We start from the raw sequence: 16,845 nt of genomic DNA, 5'->3' as shown, positions 1-16,845 counted from the left end.
TTAGTATAGCTGCCTTGGCCACCCACATTTGTCAAACAAATCTAGCTATACTTTTCCTTCTCCATCCAGAAGGTACTTATGAGGTTGTCATCCTTATAAAACCTCTTTGGACATTTTTATGGTTTTTTTTTGAGACAGGGTTTCTCTGTGTAGCCCTGGTTGTCCTGGAACTTGCTCTGTAGACCATATTGGTCTTGAACTCACAGAGATCCACCTGCCTCTGCCTGCTGAGTGCAAGGATTAAAGGCGTGTACCATTACCGCCTGGTTCTACATTATTTTTTGAAACACAGATAATGTAGGGTTGAGTCTACTCACCTCGACTGTCATCTTCATTGTCTTCCCAGCGTTCCTCATTTGCCAGCAGCGGGTTCTGAGATTCATTTATAGACCTCAGAGGGAAGGAGTGTCCATCACCAGGGCTGGTGGGAAAGAAAGAGTTTGCACATGACACAAAATTGCTTTTTTTTTATTCAAACTCAGTCATACACAGAAGGAGGGAGGGGTGAGGGAGAGAGCAAGAGAGAATGAGAGAGAGAGAATATGTGTGTATGTATGCATGTGTATGTGTGCATATGTGGAGGACAACTTATAGGAATAGGTTCTGTCCTTTCACTATGTGGATCCTGGTGATTGAATTCAGGTTCTTAGGTTTGGTGGCAAGCACATTTATACCCACTGAACAATCTCATCAGCTCAGGAAGGGTCTTATTTTGTGACCTAGGGAGGTCCAGAACTTGCAATCTCCTGTCTCAGTATCCTGAGTGCTGGGATATAGGTGTGTCATAATGTCTATGTAATATAAATTTTGAGACAGTGATAATCTTCTTAGAAATGAGATATAATCATGGATTTGGGTTTGTGTTGTGAGAATTCTCTGGTCCAATTCTTTACCACTGAGCTATACACCACAAGACTTGTGGATTCTTAGTTCTTTTGTCTAAAGCCATGATCAAATAAGCTCTTATTATCATCCAACCATTATCATTTACTTGCTAAATTACCCTCATTTTCCATGTCTTGTTTGTCTGTATCAATGCTGACTATTTTTGTTTGTAAGACATTCTTTAATTTGCTTTCCACAATGCCCAGTAGCAATATGCATATGCAATTTCATAAATATCACTTAACTATGATAGTCCCAATTACATCCCATTATCAAACCGTTTTGATTCTAAATTATAAAGTGAGGTGAGAAGACTCACCATCACTAAACATTGTGGGAAAAGCTGCTATGAAGGGCGAGAAGGATGCTCCTGCACCCTGTTTTGTTTTTTACTTTTAACATAGAGTGGAAAAGAGAAATAACAAGGTGTCTCTGCAGTGTGGATTCCAGGGACCATTTATCTACATGTGAGTCTACTTTGTGGGTCTCTATGGTAATCTAGAGCATGTCCCTAATTAATTTCTGGCCATTCCCAGATAGGAGGCCATGGCAGGAATCATGGTGGCCCTAGCCAGATACTGTAATAGTTTCAGCAATTGAGTCTATATAGCTGAGTGTATGCTAAGTTTAACTTTGGATGGCTTTTGGATTATTTATTTGATGCTGTCTATACTTTTTTTCTCTTGTTTCTGAATGATGTCAATAAAAAGTTTACAGATTTTATTTATATTGCTCTACAGAAAATGTTAGAATAATGATTATGTAAGTAAATGGGCTTTGATTTTTGGTTTTGTTTTTATACTAGAGTGATGTGGTAACGGACTTTGACTATTTGTGTGCCTCAGTGTGTGATCAGAGTATATGTAGCTAATTCTTGCTAACAGTTATTAATCAATATTACCTATTGACGAATTTTGTCTTGGTATTTATAGTTAGAAGAGCTGACTATACCACATCTTAAACAAACAGCCCTATAAAACATTAACTGGCATAGAGGAAGTATTGATGCAGCAAGGGAGGCAAGGAGAAAATTTAACCTTTATTATTATGTGACTTCAGCAAAGTTTTTTTCCAACAAGAGAATATGGATATATGCTGTTTGCGCAGCGAACCTAAAGGATACAGAAAGGTCGAGACATTCTCTACAGTTCCTGTAGCTTGTGGTGGTTTCAATGGGGTCACAAAGTCACCCAAAGGATATAAGTCTAGCTCTACAAAAAAATAAATAAATAAATAAACAGGGTTTCTCTGTGTAGCGCCCTGGCTGTCCTGAAACTCACTCTGTAAACACAGGCTGATGTCAAATTCGTGATTCTCTTTCCTCGGGTTTCCAAATGCTGGAGTTATAGGCATGAACCACCATGCCTAGACTGAAGAACATTTTTGTGTGTAGTCTATTCTCCATCACTGGGATAACGGATGTTTTTAATATGTACTATCAAATTTATTAAAGATGGGTGCCAGTTTACCTTTCCACAAGTAAATCACCAAAGTGTCTATTTTATCATACCTCCACTTCATGATTTATCTTTATAGATACACAAGGGAGAAATTTGGGGAAAATCATACCTATAAGACTGATAGCAATCTGCATTTGCAGATGGGAATGGTGACACATGCCTTTAATCCATCAGTGAAGTGGGAGAATCAAGTGGACGGCAGCAAGTTCATAGCCAGTTTGGTCTACAAAGTGAGTCCAGGCCAATCAGGGCTATATAGTGAGGTCTCATCTCAAAAGAAATTGAGTCTAATTTGCTACTATAGGTGCTCGGTCGTCATCAGAGAAGCTTGCTCTGAGATGAGAAGTGGTTGATGCAAAAACCCATAACTGGCCAAGACGGCGAGAATGAGTGATAGCAGCATGCTCGGCCCTAAATTAGGCAGCTGTATTACCCCTCCCAAAGCTCAGGGAACGTCATGGAAGAAATGGTAGAAAGATGATCAGAGCTAGAGTGTAGAGAAATGGACAACAAAAAAAACTACCTTCTGGACATGACACAGCCATTAGAGCCATGAACTCACAGAAGATATGGCTATCTGCACAACACTTGTACAAGATTGGGCCCATCAACACTTCACCATAAATAGGGGATGAACCCATAAGGCCTCTCCCTCTCTCTGGTATTATTGGTAATTAACAGTTGTTGGTGGAAGTATTGTTTTCCTCAGCGGTGTAGCCATTGAAAAATTGTCCTTGCTCCAGTAAATAGCCTCTCATGCATGCATATGCCAGCAACACTAATTTAAGTGAGTCAGAAACACACACACAAAAAAAAGATAGGAAAGTAGACTTGTTGAAAAGAAGGGTTCCAGCAGGAGAGAGGAGGGATGAAAAAGGGGAGCGGGGTGTGAAAATTACCAAAATTCATTATAAATGTGTGAAACTCTCAAACAAAAACATTCAAAAATAAATTTGCTGCTTAGCTGCATGGCTCAGCATTAGCTGCTTCCAGTGGTAATAATTACCTACCTGGACCCAACAGGTATTAACCAGAACTTCTTATTATCGCCAAACACCTGCTGGATATTCTTGATGAAGCCAAGGTTAAACCCATTTTTCTCTGGTCCACTTGTAAATACTGGAGTGCAAAAGGCCTCTAAGACAGTGCAGCGGAGTTTGGAAAGAGGAAGAAAATAAAGGAATACATTTCATCACTGTGATGATTTTATATCTCTCCAAAAAATGTGGTCTGCATTTATGACATCTCTTTGCTGTTTAAGCATAGGTCCATGTTCTTAATTATTGCTAAATTACTTAGTAAAATTCAGTTAAATTATTTAATAAAGGGTGAAATTGTTATTGAAAATAAGGAATTTATACTCTCATCATTTTAAGGCAGAGTAAATACACAATGGCAAAAATAATACAGCATTCTTGAGGGGCATGTCATTGGGCTGTAGAATTTAAGGAGTGCATGAATAGATTTAAGTGTACTTTATTGGAATCAAAGTGGCAACAATAGCCAAATGGTCTCCATCTGTAGATCTGGGACCAAAGTAATGACACATAAAGAGATGGTAATGACATTGATTTGGTTTTGAAACATTTCAGAAATGAAGATGTTCACAATGAAACCTGCAATGTAAAAAACCTAGTTTTACTCCAGACGAAATGTCAATGGGTGAACTGTAATCACCTCAAAGCCTACGAGGAACTGGGCCACATTAGTGCACGTTATTTTTAGACACACATTTATCCCATTAAGCAAACACTTTCACTGTTGGGCTCTGGCTGCATCTCACCATTTCCCATTTGCTCTTTGTTTTCAGACCCTGTTATCATGAAGCTTTTAGTACTTTTCTACTTTTGTAGCTATCTCTCAACCAAAAGTGCTAATTTACTACCCTAAGTACTAAGTGCTATACGTATATTTGATTTAGAAAAATGGGTGCAAAGATTTCCCTAGCAAATGAATTCTCCAAGTGCAGTGGCTTTTACACTAAATTCCTTTCAAATCTAATTCGTCCTAGTTAAACGTTTAACACTTGAACGCTTTCTTCCTATTCCTTGTGTACTGACTTGTAGACCATGCAAATATTCACCACAGATGAAGTAATTATTGCACTAGAATTCTTTTGTTCTATATATAATAACAAGTCTAGAGTACTAATTGACAGCAAAAAAGAAAAAAACCCAACTCATTTAGTGTACTGATTTTCTGCAGATTTAATATGCATATCTCATTTGTATGGTGTTTTTATATACTCTTTTGACTGTATCAATCTGATTCTTTATAAAAAGAATTTTACATTTTTAAATTTATTTATTCATTTTGTGTATGTGTGTGTTTATGTGCACACACCTGTGTGTGCATGCCATGGTATGAGGACAGAGGATAACTTGTGGGAATCAATTCTTTCATTGATGTGGGAGTGATTTCTTATTAATAAAGAAACTGCCTAGACCCATTTGATAGGCCAACCCTTAGGTAGGCGGAGAAAACAGAACAGAAGGCTGGGAGAAAGAAGCTGAGTCAGGAGTCGCCATGATTCTCCCACTCCAGACAGATGCACGTTAAGATCATTCCTGGTAAGCCAGCTCGTGGGCTACAGCAGATTAGAAATGGGCTAGTCCAGGTGCGAGAGCTAGCCTAGAAGAGGCTAGATAGAAATGGGCCAAGTGGTGTTTAAAAGAATACAGTTTCCGTGTAATTATTTCGGGGCATAACCTAGAGCTAGCCATGTGGGCGGCCGGGTGCCGGGGACGCAGCCCAGCCGCTTTTGTTACAACATTTCATTCTACCACGTGGGTTTCAGAACTTGAACTCGGGTTGTCAGGATCTTGGAAAGCACCCTTACCTGCTGAGAAATCTCAATGGCCTGGACTTTTGCATTCATTTTTATTATTCATTTGGAGTCTTTTTAAGGTCCCTGTTTTGGGCTAAGCATCATCAACTAGATTATTGTTATTTAGTGTCCTATCTTCCTTCTGATACTCATTGCTTCATGTGAACTTTTTAGAAGTCAGATTGTAAAATTGGGGATGTACAGAACTGCGATCATTTTGAGTTCTCTATAAGATGAGACTCATGGATGCTCTGTGTAGTCCATAAGTTTGTTCACTATTGTTGTCCAGTTTAGTAAAATGTATTTCCATTTGTCTCAGGGGATATCACTAAAGCTGAAATACTTTACTATTAGTTTTTCTCTCCTTAGGGAACAGTGATATACATTAATATGCATTTTTCTAATCATAACATTCCATCTTACCTAAGGTCGTTTTGTTTCTGCTGACAAGCCAACAATGGTAACCAAAGAGAATCACAAGGCTGACAAAAAACATGCAGGCCACAAAGAGGAGAAAGAGGACGTGGAACTTAGAGCGAACACTAGGTAATTCCCCCTAGAAAAGAAACAGGAGGCAAAGAAAACAAAACATTAAAGTGGGAATGCGTGGCTATCTTTTCTATATAGATTAGTATTAGTAGTGTTTCACATGTAAAAATCCAGCTCCAATTTGAAAAACAGATTTTGTAAGCTTAAATTTTTATTACATGCATTTATTTATTTTGTGTGTGCATACACACATGTGTGTGTATGTGTGTGTTTGTGTATGCACATGCCAAAGTGTGCAGGTATGGAAGTCAGAAGACAGCTTGTGGGATTCAGCTCTCCCTCTACTATGCAGATTCCAGGGACTGAAGTCAGGTCATCAGACTTGATGACAAGTGTATGTCCTGACTATTATTTATTTATTTTTACAAAATTATTGATCATTGTACCTTATTATATATTCTTAGCTTGCAAAGCTTAAAATGGATTCTTGTTTAAGTGCAATATATAAATGCACCAATTAGAATAGAGTAATATGAAAAGGCTATGTATGCTCAGGTCATAATTGGTGTGAAGCCCATATTTCATTTAGCTTGAGAATCATGAATCACTGTCTATGGGATCATAAGGTTAGTACTGTTCATCCTATTGTCTGAGGGTGTCTATAATAGAATCCTTTTATTTTTTAAATAAAACCTCATACAAAAAGCCTATTTTAAAATATTTGCTGTATTGTGTGTGTGTGTGTGTGTGTTGTGCTTTCATGTATGTCTGTGTAACACATGTTTGTTTGGGGCCCACAGAAGCCAGAGAGGGTATCAGATCCCTTGGAACTGAAGTTATAGAGGCTGTGAGCCACCATGTAGGGGCTGAGACTGAACTTGGGTCCTCTGGAAGAGCAGTCAGTGCTCTTAACTACTGAGCCATTTCTCCAGCTCCTTATACTACTATTCTTTATACATCATGTGTCTTTGGCTGTATGTGTATTAAAAATGCTAGATTGTTGAATATAAGAAATTAAAACACAGAATTTTAAAATGTCTTCAGAAGTCATGAGCTGATTTTAAAGCTGTTGAAATTTTATGTTTTTTTTTTAACAGTTGATATAAAATTTGCTGGTATACTATACCCTGTGGAGTAGCTGTTTGGACAGTAAAAAAATCAAGCAGGATTTTATAGATAATTGTGAAAGTAGGAAGTTAAAGATTGTTAGTTAACTGGACATCTTATTTTCCATGCAGCTCCAGTTTTTGTTTGATATGCAATTCTAGAGCAGAATAAATATTCTAAAGTTCTACAGCATTCATCACATGTGACATTTTGTCTTCAGAAAAGAGACGTGGAAAGCATTTTGAATTTTAGAATGAACATCTGGAGGAATGATTATGGCTTATTTCCTCCTTTCCCTTAATGGTCATTGTTTGGCACGATGAATTCGCTTGAGGCATTTCCAGATGCCCTTCAGTGATAAAGTTAAAGTGATTCTTAAGTGAAGTGGAACTTAACTTCCTCACGATCCTATTCGACTCCACTTACTGAAGGTTAGTGCTTGGCAACACTTGCTAAGTTCAAACACTATAGGTTTCTTTCTTTCCTTGGAGGCTATTTTTATTCATTTTTACATAAGGAAATGCTGGACCTCTTCCAGGTCGGATACGTTTGCAGTGCAAAGATAAGGGGAAGCAAGCACATCAGATGCTCTCAGCTGATGGGTGGTCTGGGTGAACTGTGTACAGGGCAGAGCAGTCCAGGAAACAGCTGCCTCAAGGACTTCAACTTTCAGGAGCCTTTATCTGAAACTCTCCATCTTGAAATGTTCCTTCCGACAAAATATTGACCTAAGTACCGAAACTGAACTGGTTGGTTCCTGGTTGGTCTGATTCATGGTTTACTTTTTTCTTCTAATTTTTGCTTTTGCTGTTCTCAGGTAAAATTTCCAATAGCACTTTACAGTGCCACTCACCTTCCCTGAGACTTTCATCACGTGGGCTCTTCTTTCTGAGCCTGTATTTAAAGTTCTAAAAGCTGGCATTGACTTTCCCTTTTTACATGAAAATGGGCACTAGAAAATGGCTAAGCAAGTGAGGTTGTTCCGAAAGTCTGCTCCCATCTTGTGTAGCTGTGCTCCCAGCCTTTCCCCATCACTCTGTCTGAACTCATCTGTCTGTATGGTTTAGAATATCTGCTGTGCTGTACTTTCATAGAGTTCACAATATCAACTTTGCCTGTGCAAACAGTTCTGTGTTCAAAAATGCATTTCCAGGAGATAACCAAGCTAAATCCCTCAGAGCAATGGTCATCAGAGACAGTTCAGAGGAAGATTTGTAAAATAACATAATTACTAGGTTATAAATAATAATTCATCACCTTTGTAAAGAGGTCCGTAGCCTAGCGTGGTCGGTGCGCATTATTAATTTTGCAAAAGGCAAAGATTAATCTCTCTTTTGAGAGTAGAATTTGCTTAATTTAACACTGAAAGGAAAGAAATGATGTGATGGTCTTCTGAATCCTTTCTTCTAAAAGAGTTAAAGCCTGTCTATAGCAGAACCATCATAGGCATAGTACATGGAAGATCACAGAGGCTTATGGGCAGACTTACGTTCAAGTTCTCCCTTTGAAATTTACAGCCAGGTAGGTGATTTTTGACAAGTTACTTCTGCTGTAAGCCTTAGTTTTGTCATCTTGGAATGTGACAAATAGTTTTTGCTTTGGCTACTTCACAGGGTTGTAGTGAGGATCAGATGAGATCATAGATATAAAAATACTTCAAGAGCCATAAAGTACCATATATTAGAAGTTGCTGTTCTTGGGAGTACAGCTTGTCTCTTTGATATGGCTTTAAAAATATATGGCAGTGTTTATTTTTTATTTTAAAAGAGGCTCAATTTAAACCCAGAAAGCCTTGTATTCCTAAGCCATACTAATGTCATTTAGGCCGGAGTGACTGCAAGGAACCATTTCCCCAGTTGTTAATGCCCTTTTCAGTGTAAGGACAAGCTATGACAGGCCTCATGCCCTCTCAGATGACAGGCATAAGTTAGGCTATTGAGGAGGAAAAGCAATGAAGGAATAGGAAAAGAACAAGGTCATGCTCACCGTGGATTTGCTTGTACTGCTGGCACATTTCTCGTGATGAATTCCTATCCAGTTATCATCTTTTAAGAGTGAAGGAAGCATACAGTGCCTGGCTTGCATTTCAGTATTTGATTATTGGCTGGCTAGGGGAGTTAAAGGCAAAATGTGCGAAATGCAATGTTGTTTACTTTGTGGTAAAGGTAAAGAGTCGTGAATAAATGGTAGCCCACTGTGTTAGGGCTCAAGAAAAGCATGTAAGAAAGATCAAGGCTCACACTTCCCTGCTGATTGGATGCAGCAGATTTTCTTCATATTTATAGAAGTAGCTCAGCATGCAGATGGAATGCCAAATAGGTCATGGAAACCTGAGGAATGGGGAATAGATGTCGTGCTGTGGAAAGGGGCCAAAGAAGAAATATCAAGATGTGTAGCTTGGTGAAGAAATGTTTCCTCTTTGAAGAAAATGCAGGAGAACATCTCATCATTTCTGCTTGTAGTTTGTTTAAATTAGGGATTTTGATACCCAATATATTGCTCCTGTTTCTTACAGCTATTAATTATCTGAATTTATTAAGCAAGTTGAATAGAAAGTGTAATTTTCTACATTACTAGGAATAAAAGCACTGATTCATAATTTAAATATTTTAAAATTTAGCTTCTCAGTGTCTTGTCTTTTGCTTTCCTCCAATTCATTATTATTTCTATTCTGACCATGTGATTTGCATTCTTTCCCTGCTGGTTTACTGCTCCAGCTTAGATATGACATCCCTTGTTATATAAGGCTTTTGCAAATTTTCTAAAGTAATAACCAGTAGCTCTGCTCACATTTGTGTTTTTCTATTCATTTCAGTTTAGATAACTCTCATTGTCGACACCTTAATAACTGTATTATAGTGTAGGAAAGAGATTTCTTTGAAAGTTTAACTGGCAGAAGTTGACAAAGGGCATATTTCATAATATTTTACTTATTCACATATGCACATCTACCTTAACTTTTTTAAATATACGGGATATGAGTGATATCTCCAAGTAGGAGAAAGATAAGATTTTGAGTTTTTAAATTTTTAAGGTTTTTCTTTTGTTTTTGAGATTTTGTGATAATTCTTAGAATCATTCTATGTTTCATTGGATCTTAGCAAGAGACAAGTGCAGCAAGTAAGTAATAGAGCCAGTATTAGATCTGCTGCTCTCACTTCCCAACCCACTGGCCTTCATACAGGCTCAAAAGAGAGGCTGGCTGTGGCGGCAGATGCCCCTCGTCAGTCCCCAAACTCGAGACTGATATACGCAGATCTCAGAGTTTGAGACCAGACAGGAGGTCTACAGAGTAAGTTCCAGAACAGCCAGGGCTATGTAGAGAAACCCTGTCTCAAAAAAAGGCACCCCCCACAAAGTTCCAAAGAGACTCTCTGTATCATTTTGTGCTTATGTGCAAGTCAGTTTCTCTTTCTTTGCAACAGAAACTTTGCAGCTCCCATCTGAGCATGAAATTACTAAGTATTTTCTAACTAATTCCTATTAACTTTTTTTTTTTTAGAAACTAGTGATTTGTAATTAGTTTCAACTGTTTTTCAAATATACAGCTGGAAAGAAAGGTCTTTAAAACTCAAGCACAGACATAGATTTGAAAGAGTGGGTCAGCTGAGAGGTTACTCTCCCTGAGCATTAGCAAGCAGTCACAGATGACACAACTCATTTAAGTGGAATCTTTAGTCAACAGTTTCTTAAACTTCAGAATATTCAACATGGAAAACTACTTTTTACTGCCTTGCCTTCTGGTTACTTCATTAATCGGTATTTCAAAATGCCAAAGGCTATAGGGTGAGGAGTGCTACATTTAGAGCCACTATTCACTTCCTTCGGTGGGAGCCGATTGGGATTTTTAAAAACTTACTCTCCAGTATTTGATGAAATAGCTGAAGACGGTTGTCACAATGTACAGGCAATAGAGAATGGAATAAGCTAAGAACTGGAGGAAGAATTTGTAGTTGGAAAATCCAATGCAGTTGTTAACCCTAAAAAAAAAAGAAAACTAATTTGAAATCAGGACCTATTGACTGAGAACACACTGATAGTTAAGTGGACGAATGAAAGGAGGCACGTGACTCCTGCTGCTTCATTACCTGTTGTGTAGAAACCCAACAGAGACTGAGGCTCCTTAATATAAACAGACTGGAAAAACAAGTTCACACCTCACTAGTTTCCCTTTTTATTTGCCAGCAGAGTCACCTGCGCTACCTAATAGCTTTAGAATGGCTCCTGAAACACCCAAGCAAACCTGGATTTTCATTGCTAAATATACGTCTGTCTTAGTAGCTGCACTTTGACGCTCTCTTTTGTAATTAGGTGATTCCACACTGGCTTTTTAGGTCAGACACACAACTTTTATAGAAGAATCACTGAATTTAACTATCTGTAACATTTCAAAATCAAGTCTTCTAGAAAGAGAAACGAATTGCCTGATGTTGAAGAAGAGAAATGCTTGTGCCATATTTCATTACTGGCTCAATGGCTAAAGTTAATGGATAGGAGACTATTAGCTTTGAAACCTCAGGAACTCACTACCATACCTTTATTGGTATTTTCATCATTGTTTTAAAATGTTATCCTCCCCATAAAAACAAAGTCCAGTGAATTAAGGTAGCAAAAGTGGGCATGTTGCAACTCGGCTTAAAGAAGTGGATATATTAAACAACTTTGACCCTTTTAGAGGATAGAAATGAATCAAAAGAACTTACCATGGGCAATGATGGTCCATTTTCAAAACACATCTACAAAGAGGACAAAATACCGTATGATAAAAATGAAGAAACCCTTCAAAATTGAACTCAAGTTTTTAGCAGTATTTTTATATAGTTCAGCAAAACTATCTACAGATTTCCACTCTGGCAAGTCCAAAGTTACTGCCTCCTAAATGACTCATGGGATGATCAAGTTCCAGCACCATCCTGGGACTATGCTTGCAGCAAGTGACAACTCTAGAAGTATAGTCTTGAAAGGGATAAGGAACTCCAGACTACCGACACAGTGAAAAACTTCAAGATGTCACCTTTAGCTTTGTTTACTTAGTTCAATAATAATGCAAGGAAATATAGCCTGTGTCTGAATCAAAGGTAAGCAGAATATGGGTGGAACAGGCACTCAGGAACAAAGGTATGACAGTAATATACACTAACACAAAAAGTGGTTGTTACAAAGCTGGAACAATTTAAAAGACAAAATAAAATACAATGTTGGTTAGTAACTCAAAATAGAAAATAAATATCTATACCTCTGTATTGATTCAAATGATCGAATAGACAAATAAGTGGGGCAGAAGGGACACATCTCCTTATGCAGATGTATTCCAAATAATTTACGCATATATTTCAAGGAGAGGAGACATAACTTCCTATTAGTTTAGTCTGGAGTTATGTAGTGACTTTCATCCAAAAAGTACAGTTCAGAAATGAGAGGAGGACAGAATCATCTCACACTGGAAACACCTCACAAACATCAGTTGAGAGAGATGTTCAATATGAACACTGCAGTCAAAAGTCATGTTTGTATGTACCCTTAATACCATGTAATGAGATTAGTACATTAGCTCCATGTTCTTCTTCTACATTATCCCAGTATTAATGATCATGGGGAAAGAATAAACACATTTTAACTGAAGGACAATTTATAAAACATCTGATTCTTAATCCCCCAAACTGTAAAGGTTGTCAAAGCCAAGTAAAATCTGAGAAATTGTCATAGATAAAATGACCTACAAAGTAGATGTGACTGGTTAATGTAATGGGATATGCTGGATGGAATCGTGGAACAGAAAAAGAATATTAGGGGGAAAGTGAAGATATCTAAAAAGTATATTCCAGTTATATATAAGTCACCCAACAGAAACACTCACATACATACAAAATGACATTTGGACAAAGATGTTTATATAGCATTCGTTTGAATAGTAAAAGTAAATTACATAGAGTTTCAATAGTAGAACATTTTTATAATTAAGCTATATTACAATAGAATACAATGAAAAACAATGTCTTAATATTGGTTTATTAATCTTAGAAATGTATTATACTAATGGAACATATTAATAATAGGGGAAAGTAAGTGTTAGACATATGAGAACTCTCTTCACAATAAATCTATAAATCTGAAATCATTTACAATGAAATGTTTCTTTTGAAAATGCAGTATTATTTTTCTATCTTTAGACTAGAATGATTATCACCCCTGTGAAAGTGTTTGGCATGTGTTCATTATGTCTCAAAAGAAATGCTCTTATCTAGGCATGGTTACACGTTAGGATCAGTCATTTCGTTGTCTAGGCAACCATCAGTGGCCAGCATCAGCACAGAGAAAGTATAGTTGTCACTTACATAGCACAGACAGAACAGTGATGGCAGCGGTCTGGCTTGATTAGATGGCACCGGTCACAGAACCGCACAGCTATAGAAAATAGAAAGTGGTCAGTATGAGTTCAGGGTCAATATAAGATCCCACCATTTACTAGTTTGTGGTTATATCTTGTTACACACTGACTACAGATGGCCAAATGTATCTCAAGCTACTAAGTAAAATGTAATAACAGCAAATTGTGACATTTAAATTTTTTGTTTGTTGGACCAGTCTTAAGAGAACTTTTAAGGGATGAAAGAAGGGGGAAAAGTTTCATCTTTGGATAAGTGACAAAAAGTTTTGTATTGTAAACTAACTACTATCAACTGTTTTATGATTTGGGAAGTCATTTAGTCTGTTTATTTCAACTTTCCTCCCTGAAAACAAGAATTTATCTCCTATTTCCAGAGGTTAGATTGTATAAGATAGATACAATTCCTACAGCATGATAAAGAATGTGGTTCTCAAAATAACAATTTGGAGAACAAAAGAGACATTTTATCTAGGACAATTTGTTGAACTCCCCATTTTGCAGATAAAGAAATGGAAACCCATGCCACATAAAGTGCCATGATCAAGGCCATGTCACAGCAAATGAATGGCAGGGCTCTAATCTATGCAGTTGTTCTTCTGACTTCTTAGTTTTGGGTTCTATTCATACACACACACACACACACACACACATACATACACACACGACTCCCTAAGTGATGGAATGTTACCTGGAAGTGCAAAATAAACCCTTTCCTCTCCAGATACACACACACACACACACACACACACACACACACATATGTGTGTGTGAGTGTGTGTGTGTGTTTATGAATCTCCTTCCTTCCTTCCTTCCTTCCTTCCTTCCTACCTTCCTTCCTTCCTTCCTTCCTTCCTTCCTTCCTTCCTTCCTTTCTTTCCCAATTAAAGGCATTTATTATTTTTTTCTCAGTTTTCTCCACATTTACTGTTAGATTGTTGCTATGTATAATTGCACAATGCTGTTATTTTTGTCTAAAACCTGAAGGTACAGATAATTTGAGAAATATAACAATTCTATCTAAAGTGTACATTGGACACATATAAACGAGTTAACACAATAGGCTGCAAATTCAGCAGAGCCCCGTGTTCATTTCTGCTAATGAGTGTTTGTGTGCATGTGTATGAGAGGGGGGAGGGAGGGAGGGAGGAAGGGAGGAAGGGAGGAAACGACAGGGAGAGAACGAGCATATCATGTCTTAATATATGCCTGCAATAGTTCTGTAATTGATCATCTGCCCTTCATTGTTGCTGCCATACAGTACTTAATATACAGAGCTGCTAGATGATTTATTAAAAAGTAAATCAAACATATTATTATCCACTTGACATTCAGTGAATTTCCAACATGCTAGGAATAAAATCCAAATCTGTATCAGAGCTTGGGGCCTCTGCCTAACTTTTCAAATGTCCTTTGTACCACTGCCTATTCTCTATGCTCCAGTGTCATTGACTACCTCTCTGGCCTTCTAAAACTGCAACCTTTTGCCTATCTCGTGGCCTTTACAGTTCTTTATGTCCTTAGTGATCATCTCTCTATGCTCTTTGATCAATGGCTTGATGGCTAGTTTTTTCATAAGACAAACACTTTATTTTTCTTTTATTAGAAAAGAAAATAAACTATCTTTTTTCATTTTATTTACCAAACCCAGTTCCCACTCCTTTCCCTCCTCCTATTCCCTCTACCTAGTCCCACACTCCCCATCCACTCCTCAGAGAAGGTAAGGCACATTGCTTTGGGGAAGGTCTAAGGCCCTCCCTAGGTTGAGCAAGGTATCCATCCAAAGAGAATAGGATACCAAAAAGCCAGTACAAGCAGTAGGGATAAATCCTGGTCACTGTCAGTGGCCCTGCAGTCTGCTCCAGCCATGCAACTGTCAACCACATTCAGAGGGACTAGTTTGGACCTATGCTGGTTCCTTCCCTGTCTGGCTGGAGTTGGTGAATGGTGTGGGAGAATTGTCTGTATTCTGTCAATCATATTTTAAATAAATGCTGATTGGCCAGGCAGAAGTATAGGTGGGTCAACCAGACAGGAAGTAGAGGTGGGACAATGAGAACAGGAGAATTCTAGGAAGGAGGAAGCCCATTCCTCCTTCTCCTTCCCAAACCACCTAAGAAGCAGGATGTGATCTACCCCGCTGAAAAAGTTACTGAGCCATGTGGCTAAAATAGATAAGAACAATGGGTTGATGTAAGTTACAAGAGTTAATAAGAAGAAGCCTGAGCTAATGGGCCAATCAGTTTATAATTAATGCAGACTCTGTGTGATTTTCTTTGGGGCTTACCAGCTGTGGGAACTGGACAAGACAGAAATCCAGACAAGCCCGGCCCTCATGTTACAGGTGAACTTTCATTAGCTCAGGAGAGCTAATTAGTGGGAGAGCGTTAGATTGATGACTAGTTTTATTTGACAACTTAGTTGGTCTGCTGGTTAGTTTCTGTCAGCTTGATACAAATAGGAATCAACTGGAAGAAGGAACCTGAACTGAAGAATTACTTCCATCAGATTGGCCTGTGGGCATGTCTGTGGAGTATTTTTTGATTGATGATGGATGCATTAGAGCCCAGCTATCTGTAGATAGTGCCATCCTTGGGCAAGTGGTCCTGGGTTATAAAGAAAATTAGCTGAGCAAGCCATGGAGAACAATCCAGTGAGCAGCATTCCTCCAAGGTCTCTGCCTCTGTTCCTGCTTTGAGTTTGTGCTTTCTTTCCTTGGTGATGAAATGATATTTGTAGTGTAAGATGAAATCAACCCTTTCCTCTTTAAGTTGCCTCTGTGCAATGTTTTATCTTAGCAACAGTGAAAACAGCTGGGTGTTTCTGCTTGTTCCTGGTGTTTGCATTCCTGCTTTGAGTCACTGCCTTGACTCCCTAAGTGATGGAATGTTACCTAGAAGTGTAAGATGAAACCCTTTCCTTTCCAGGTAGCTTTTGGTCAGTGTTTTATCACAGCAACAGAGAAACTAACCAAGACAATTGGATACCCACTATGTGGATATGTTTTATATCTGTATGTCAATGGGGATGTTTCCAGAGGAAATGGCCTTTGAATTGGTTAGACTCAGGAAAGCAGATCATCTGCAGTGTGGGTTGGCTTCCTTCAACAGGAAGAGGAATTTAATAGAAAAAAAAGGGTCTGAGAAAGGGAGAATCTGCTCTCTTCCTGCCTGCATTAGTGGGGACATTAAGCTTCTTCTCTTTGACTAGATCTCACGCAATTTGGATTCCTTTTCTCCAGGTCTTGAGAAATGAACTGAAAATTGCACCATCAATCCTCTGATACTCAAGGTTTTGAATTTAGCCTAGAATGTACTATCTTGGTTTTCCTTAGGCTTAGGCCTTTTACCTCAAACTGGAGTTATACCACTACCTTTTTTGGGGACTGCAGCTTTCATATGTTCATAGTGGGAGTTTTCAGCTTTTGTCATTGCCTGAACTAAATACTAAATTTTCATAATAAATTATCTGTCTGTCTATCTATCTATCTATCTATCTATCTATCTATCTATCTATCTATCTATCCATCTATCATCTAGTCATCTCTCTACCTTATCTAATCTACTGGTTATCTTTCTTCAGAGTGCCAGTAATATAGCTTTTGGTACTGAAATTGAGTCTAGAGAAAAAATTTAAATGATGTTTTTGAATCTGTCTCCAGTTTGACTTTCTGAACATGGATTGCTTGTGTT

General features: G+C 38.0%; 1 protein-coding gene across 2 annotated transcripts in view; it reads right to left on the bottom strand.

The window, feature by feature from the left end:
* Positions 1 to 16,845, bottom strand: part of Zdhhc15 (zDHHC palmitoyltransferase 15) — a 107,156-nt gene that overhangs the window by 21,485 nt on the left and 68,826 nt on the right. For both annotated transcript variants that reach the window (XM_075958579.1, XM_075958580.1), the window contains 6 exons: positions 13,104 to 13,173; positions 11,472 to 11,504; positions 10,628 to 10,748; positions 5,596 to 5,728; positions 3,356 to 3,482; positions 318 to 421 (listed from right to left, as the gene is read on the bottom strand). In XM_075958579.1, the coding sequence (XP_075814694.1) occupies positions 318 to 421; positions 3,356 to 3,482; positions 5,596 to 5,728; positions 10,628 to 10,748; positions 11,472 to 11,504; positions 13,104 to 13,173 (588 nt within the window). The remainder of the gene's footprint in view (positions 1 to 317; positions 422 to 3,355; positions 3,483 to 5,595; positions 5,729 to 10,627; positions 10,749 to 11,471; positions 11,505 to 13,103; positions 13,174 to 16,845) is intronic.

The sequence above is a fragment of the Microtus pennsylvanicus genome, chromosome X (genome assembly GCF_037038515.1).
Source record: "Microtus pennsylvanicus isolate mMicPen1 chromosome X, mMicPen1.hap1, whole genome shotgun sequence".
Lineage (NCBI taxonomy): Eukaryota > Metazoa > Chordata > Mammalia > Rodentia > Cricetidae > Microtus > Microtus pennsylvanicus.
The sequence above is the reverse complement of the archived record's forward strand: the minus strand, read 5'-3'. Positions and strand labels throughout refer to the sequence as shown.